The 7,742-nt window shown below is 39.6% G+C and overlaps 1 protein-coding gene across 2 annotated transcripts in view; it reads right to left on the bottom strand.

Moving 5' to 3' along the window:
* Window positions 1-1,338: 1,338 nt before the first annotated feature.
* The window catches only part of LOC148423137 (DNA-binding protein SATB2-like), a 42,985-nt gene continuing 36,581 nt past the window's right edge, over window positions 1,339-7,742 (bottom strand). Inside the window, exons 13-14 of one of the 2 annotated variants that reach the window (XM_088415928.1) lie at window positions 3,914-4,114; window positions 1,339-3,622 (exon numbers count right to left, since the gene is read on the bottom strand). In XM_088415928.1, coding sequence (XP_088272054.1) covers window positions 3,140-3,622; window positions 3,914-4,114 — 684 coding nt within the window. In that variant the 3' untranslated portion in view covers window positions 1,339-3,139. The remainder of the gene's footprint in view (window positions 3,623-3,913; window positions 4,115-7,742) is intronic. The other variant, XM_088415929.1, reaches the window with a different exon arrangement.

The following is a 7,742-nucleotide window of genomic DNA, read 5'->3' as shown; positions in this document are numbered from 1 at the left end:
GATATATATGACTGTCATTTGTTTGGCATAACCTGATAGGTTCCTGAAATGGGTGGAAGGGCATGTTCTCGGGTAGACACAAGACGTGAAAATGGAGGAACATGTGAGGTTTGTTGGTCCAATGAATGGTAAATACAAATTTTAAAAAAATACTCTGACGGCACCTTGGACAAAGGTATGAATCCTTATAAAGGTATATGAATCCTTTTTAAGAAAGACTTTGATGATTTTCAGATGATTTTGCTGAACAAAGAAGCAGCTCGAATTTCACACTATTGCCGAGCACCCAACTGTCTGTGACACAGCTAATAACAGCAACAAAAATGTTATGAAAGTGATGCATTATTATTATTATTGTTATTATTATTATTACTATTATTATTGTTGTTGTTGTAATAATAATAATAATAATAATAATAATAATAATAATAATAATAATAAGAATAAGAAGAAGAAGAAGAAGAAGAAGAAGAATGTAGTGAGAAAAATTCCGCCAAATTAAACTAGAGAACACCCAGCATTTGAGTGACACAGATGGGCATTTGTGAGAAACTATACTCAAAGAAGGAGTTAACAGCGCAGTGACTATTTCTGCCCCGGCTCGCTCGTGCACATCAGTCTGTTATAAACCGTGCGGACGTTCCGGCTGAGGCAGGATCGATCTCAACCGTGGCTTTTATTACATCAATCAATCAATCAATCATCAATACAATCAATCTGACATGGGATTTTGCTGTAACTCTGCATCTTCAATATAACGGATTGGTCTGCATACAATCAGATAATCAGGCACAGGACGTGTAAAATACTAGTCAAGCAATTGTTTTCAACACAATAAGGCAAAAGAAGTGTGTTAAAGCTCACAGCCAGGATCTGACATTTCCCTTACATGCCTTTGGAATGGATATGATACAACCTCCAAAGCGAAAAATTGCCAGGTCAACTTCATCACAAGCTGTGTCAATCCCGTCATACTGGCATTGTGAAATTTCTGCTAAACAGTAAAACTGCATGAGGAAATTTTATCATATTTTCTCCAGAGGCAAGATGGTACTCTATTCAAATCAAAATGTAATGTATTGATGGATACATGTTTTATTTTTATTTTCATAGAGATTCTTTTGTTTGAAAAAAAAAAAAAAAAAACTCTTTAGCCTTTTTGTCTGCTCATGAAAACCCGCTGTGCATCATGAATGTTAAATTTGTGTTCGGTTGCGTTGGATTAATGTTTTTGATGGGGGGGTTGCAGTAGGACTAGCTAATATTCAACACCATGAGTACTTTACATTATCAAGTGAAATTAGAATAAGTGAGAGTTTGTGCAGAAAAGACACTTCATTTGAATTAATAAATTTTATTCACTTCAACACTGAATGAACATTTTTAAATGAATTATTTCATTGGAACTTTATTCAACCCTGATTCCTGTCTTACAGAAAAGCACATCATTATCCGATCCGTGTTGACGTGATAATTAGAAGGCAGGTCTGTCGGAGTGTACGATCATGAGAAGCGATTTACTCTCATAATGTTTTGAACATATGTGTACACCACTGCACCAGACGTTAAACACTAAACATTTTTCACTTCTTAAATATTCTTCAAAAGAAAACAAAAAAAGATTGAATTTGCTTGGCACAATGAAACAAACCGATCTCACTGAGTTGATACACAAACAAAACGAAACTTTGAGAAAAAAAAATCTCCTCTGCCGCTCCATACTGGCTCAAACACTTGAAGGTTGCTCTGAAGAATAAAAAAAATACACACACTACACTGATTACAATTAATCCCATTTGAGGCATTTACAAACATTACAGAACAGAAAAATGTTTGCCACGTTTCTGTCATGGCTCAAAAAAGTAGATTGTCATCAACTGTAGCAAAGTAAAGCACAAGTTCCCTTTTTTCTTTAGCGTTTCTCTTTTGGACTCCGCTGCACCAAACAAAATAACACAATATGACAGAATTTCTTTTCTAGCAAATACTATCACTCAGTAACTGCTTTTTTTTTTTTTAAATCCCTCCATTCGCCATCCTTCGTGTCTTATTTTCAAAGTAACTACCCCTTTTATTTCATTTTTTAAACTAAGGACATAAAAAAATTTGAAATAGCACTTTGCAATCAACCATAATAACGACAATAATAACAATAATGATAATAATAATCATAGATAAAGATAGCAATAAATACGGTTGTGAGGTTTAAGTGCGGGGATGTGTGGTTAGACACAAGACCGTGGGCACCAATTAAAGAGGGAAAAAAGCAGGGTTGAGGGTGCGATGGAAAGGATAGACTGCACCTCATAAATTGCCTTACTGCTTGGCTGCTGAATCTTTGCACGAGTACTTCTTTTTTTGTTTTTTTATTTTTGTTTTTGGCTTCTTCTTGCCACACATGCGGATGGTGCCGGGAAAGATTCAAGGCATGGAATTGAGTGTCTTTTTGCGCCACATCCTTCTTGACTTTGGTGCCTTTGCAAATCAGTCCATGGTGTCCCCTTGTGGTTTCTTTATTAAGCTCACAGTTTGGTGAAACTTGACAGCATATGGTAATGTGGCTTAGAGGGTGAGGCTAGGCAAGGGTACATCACATCCACAAAATATTTGTAAGTGCTAGATAGGACTGGTAGTGATTCTGAAGGGCTACGTGGAATGACTAGTTGGGTCTTCTCAGGCAAGGAGCAGCAATCGCAACACGGATGTCCATCTTGAGTTTTACGAGAGCTCTCGAGGCCCGAGTCCAAGTCCGTAAGAGTCGCTCTTCGACTCTGAGGGTCCAACGTGACTGTGCTGCTCAGACTCAAGAGATGAATGCGACTGTCTTTGGCTCGAGCTGATCCTACCCTGCCAACCCATTTCTAAGGAGCTCTTGAATAAATTGAACACATGAGCAGCTTTAGTTGAGCTTTTGAGATGTTTCACATTTACACAGTGCCCACCAATTGTTTCTTGGGGCTAAACTGAAAAGCTAGTCCAGCATTGTCATTATGAACTGTTTCTGGCCAGTGGTTTATGATTCCTGTGCCTACTTCAGCTATACATTTATACCATACTACAGTTATTGATACATTAATCACTCTCATTGTCCTTTCTGACTTTTGTCCCCTTGTTGTTTCGCCGATGCATTCGGTGGTCTCTACCTCTGGTAGTCAGGCTGCTCCCTGGGACTAGAAGATGAGCTTCCTGGAGCCAGGGGAACCCCTGTTCGGAGATGACTCTTGTCCTTGCCCTCCTCCTGGGCCAAGTTGTTCCCAGAGGAACCAGAGTTAGAAGAAGCTTGAGGCTGGTTCAATACTCCTGTGCTTCCACCACCACTCCCTTCAGACTGATAGATATCCTCGGCTCCGTCCTCACTTGACTCCGGATCCTCTGACCCTGAAAGCAATTCCTCTTCCCGATATTCGCTGACATCTACGCCTCCGCTGGCGGTAGCCCCCTCGCTAAGTTCTTTGAGCCGGCCGTGATGCTTGACGTGGTACCGCTGATTCTGGAAAAACTTGATGATGGTGTGCTTGGGCAGGTCCAACTGTGCCGACAAGGTGTGGATGGCCTCTTGGTCTGGATACAGCCCAACATCCTGAATGAAGCTCTGAAGGATGCCCAATGCCTCCAGGGAGATCTGGAACAAAAACACAGGTTGGGATATAATATTTAGTCCAGCCACAAATGTATAAACTCAACACAGAATAATACTTTTTATCACTCTAGTACAGTACCAGAGTTTGCTAAACTGTCATGCCGCGATCCAGTTTAATGAGTTCTAGACCGAGTTTGATTGAACATGATGCCATTGCTGTTACTTATTAGGTGTATGCAGTGGAGAGTGGCATGTCCCAACACAACTGCCTTCATGAGGTTGACAGGGAACGCGACTTAAAATGTTTGGACAATAGGTCACTCCAGGTTATACCTTTGTGCGTAATCTTGGCTTCTTGCTGCTGCCAGAGCAACCGGTGGTGCTCTGTGAACCCCCAGAGGTCGTTACCACCGTCTGAGTGCCCTCTTCATTAACAGGAGCCGATAACAGCTCCTCCCGCATGGGAGACGAACGGTGCTCCTTTATCTGGGTTGGGGTTGGTCTGTGGAGCGCCTGTCGAGAAAGGCAAAAAAGCTAATTAATGGGGCGCAATGACCCCTGATCGAGAAAATTGCAGAAATGAGACCAACGACAAAGTTTTTCACACCAGACTGTATTCTTAGCCTGTTGTCGGAGCACACAGTAGCCAGGGCTTTCGGGGTAAGTGAGGTCGTTCACAGTCCACAGCCTGTCATGCACTATTAACTTGCTTGACGAATGGACAGTCTAACTACCATTGACCTAATGTGATGGGGGTGGCACTTTTAGTGAAACACCAACTTAAAACTCTCAGTTATTAAAAAATGTTAACTCGTTCAAGGTGAAAGGGTGTATCATCCACTGAAGATTAAATTACATTCATGAAAAGGACAGAAACCTTGGAGAGAAAATGGATAGAGGTGTTGTTCATTTGATGCACTCAAAAATATTAAGAAAGCAGAACATTATGTATGACATTTTTTCCTCATGGATACACAAGGGCTGTTTTTGTTATTGGAACAACATCATAGCAACTAGGTGCCCAGCAGGATGTACTGTGGTCATGTAATACGTTTAATTTCGAATTATATTCATTTTAGTAAGTCAAGTCTGTGACATTTTGTGTGTGTGTGTTTTTAAGTATACGTTGCGCAATAGCTATTTGAAAAAAGATCTTGTCTCAAAGTACTATTTATTACAACAACTACTTTCACAGCCAAAAACTGCACACGATTCCCTAAATTACCCACCACCCCCAAAAAAGTGAAATTGGATACATTACCACAGCACACCTGACTATATCTTGAGGAACACTACTGTGACACAGCACTGTGGTTGAAAAACACTGATCTATTGAGAACGTGAGTACCATTTGAGCAATTTGGAAGAATTTACTTTCAGCCTGTGAGAGTTGCTTTGCAGAGAAAATTATTGTATGCGGATAAAAATCAGACTGGCATTGTGACCGCGTTTGCCGATTCAACAGCTCAGGGATCAAGTGTTGCGAGACTTGGCTTGTTTGTCAGAAGGTGGCGGCGTGTTGTGGTCGTGTCACTTTAAGAGCAGGGCGAGGTCCTCCACCACTGGAATGTCCAGCTATAAATCTGCGGCGCATTAAAATTAAAGGAGTCACGTAAAGATAATAGTCATTCTCTCTTCAATAATAACAGGGTATTACTTCAATAATGGCGAGGGCAGGCTCCAGTTTCAATCGTGTGGGGGGGTGAATGGTCAACTTACAGGAATTTGGTATGTTTAGATTTTCCTCCCTGGCCTGTGCTCGCCTTCTTTAACGGAAAGTGACATATTTAGATGTTGAGGAATTCCTTGAAAAACGTTCCCCCACCCTCCATCCCCGCTCACATCTAATGCATCATGAATGATTAGTTGAAGAAGGCCTCTGTCAAGCTCAGCCAACTCAAACCGGATGATGCCAGGAACTCTGTATCCCCTCCTCCTTCGACTTCATTCCCACTTTTTACACCTCCAGTTCCCGAAATAAGAAGAAAAACTATAAATCTAGAAAAACGAAATCCATAAATCTGGTTTCTCTTGTGAAAAGTACAGTTTGTTCTCATCCCAAATTGGATTATTGATCAGTGTCTTCTTACACGGGTACCCGATGTTTTTTATATCAACATCAAAAAATATTAATGTAGCTATTATAAGATCTAAAAGGTAAAATGCTCTGATTATGAAGCCTTCCAAAGATATTGCGAGCGATGGAAAGTGTTATTTTGCTTAATTCACATGAAATCAATTCGAAATGTTTGTTGCGATGCCATGTCGGATGAAACAATGACACAGCTTTAAATCAGAAAAAAAAATAAAAAGAATCAAACTGGCATTTTCTAAGAAACATTTTGGCTTTTTGTGTATTAAAATATTGTTTTGGAGACTTCAAGTTTAAAATCTTTTATTTTAGAGGAATGTGCTTTGCAAATGATGGTTTTATACATTAAACATTGAAAAAACAATCTCATGCGAACATTTTTTTCACGTTTGAATATCCCATTCAAAATGTTAATGATTCAAAGTAGTATTCTCCCCAAAATGTTTTCATGGACAACTTCAAAATCACAAAGGCAATTAACTACCATAGGCATCTCTAAATGCCACACCCATCCAGAAACAGGCCTAATAGGGTCATCCCAATTGCAAATACATATTCCATCCATCCATCCATCCATCCATCCATCCATCCATCCATCCATCCATCTATTCCAATGTCAATATCCATTTACCTCACTCTGATCTAAATTCCAAATATTCACATCATTCCATTCACCTATTCCAATGTCAATATCCATTTACCTCACTCTGATCTAAATTCCAAATATTCACATCATTCCATTCACCTAGAGAGTGATTTTTAACTTGACAAAATATTGCTACATTTCTTTCTCTCAACAATACTTGACTGATTCAAACTGTTGCAACTTCACCATGTTGAGCTTACACCATGTTATATTATTCTATATCATTCAAATAATTCATCATCATTCCACATGCTTCAATGTTTCACTTTATTTTTTTCATTCCGCCTCTCAGCCAAGTATGCAATTTCTCCTGAAATTTCATTCTCTCGTAGAGAGACAGAGGTGTCAAACAATGTGTCTTTGACTGGATTGAAGAGTGGCCCGTCTAGATGTTTATGCGACTGACCCATGTCATTTTAGGACTGCTGTACATTTGGGTTTACTGAATCCCAACTTGTGACTGACACATCCTTCAATGACATTTGGAGCAAAACAATACAACCATGAACTCCGTGAACCACAACAGCAGTTTTTTTGTTGTTGTTTTAAAGAGCCATAGCAGTTCTCATCGCGTGATACTCACAAAGTATTTATTTCCTGAACCTCAAACTCTACTTCCCCACCCTACTGAGCCTGCTCTTCTCTTTAAATGTGCAGCTGTAAAAAAAAAAAAAAAAATCAAGTTTCCTGTAAATTGAGGCAAATTACAGCGCAGAACGATAAAAGAATTATAAAACATCAAATATTCATTTTCTCCTTAATGAGCCCTCGTTCTGTGAGGCAGGGGGGCTGGGAGGTGCACACGTGTGACCACCAGAGACGCCATTAACATCGAGATAAATTTGTAATGAAGAGAAAAATCACTTTTCTGTTAGTTTTGTGCTTGACTTAAGACAGTTATCAGTGAGTGTGTTTTTTTGTTTGCTCAATTTGTGTGCGCGCATGCATTTGTGTGTGGAAAGGATGAGTCACAGTACTTTCTTCGGTTATTGTGAAATGATTCTTTAGACCAAAAGACAGTGAACACTTTGTGACCGAGACAAGCTAGCGTTAGAGCTGAGTGTATTGTGAGTGTAATATTCAGTGTTTGTGTGTGGTATTCATTTAGTTTATCTGCAATGTAATGATTCTGTGAATTGTGGCTTGCCCAAAAAAATAAATAAATAAAATTAAAAAAACAGTAGGCTCCATCCACCCTGCAGAAGGCACCAAGAGGCCACCAGGAATTTGAAATTAAAGCTTGCATCCCTGCCTCCGGATTGTTAGGTTCTGGTTTTGAATCCACGATGTGAACATTTTCCAGGTCCTTTGGCTATCTCCCAAATAAAAAGTGAAGTTCCCTTTGGCTCCAATAGTTACATAGGGTGCGATCTGACACTGCTATACCTTGACCTTGGAGTTCACCTTTAATTTGCTGGGAGGTT

Source organism: Hippichthys cyanospilos, chromosome 5 (genome assembly GCF_059441005.1).
Source record: "Hippichthys cyanospilos isolate Australia breed blue-spotted pipefish chromosome 5, RoL_Hcya_1.0, whole genome shotgun sequence".
Classification (NCBI taxonomy): domain Eukaryota; kingdom Metazoa; phylum Chordata; class Actinopteri; order Syngnathiformes; family Syngnathidae; genus Hippichthys; species Hippichthys cyanospilos.
Note: the sequence above shows the minus strand (reverse complement) of the source record. Positions and strands in the feature narration are given on the sequence as shown.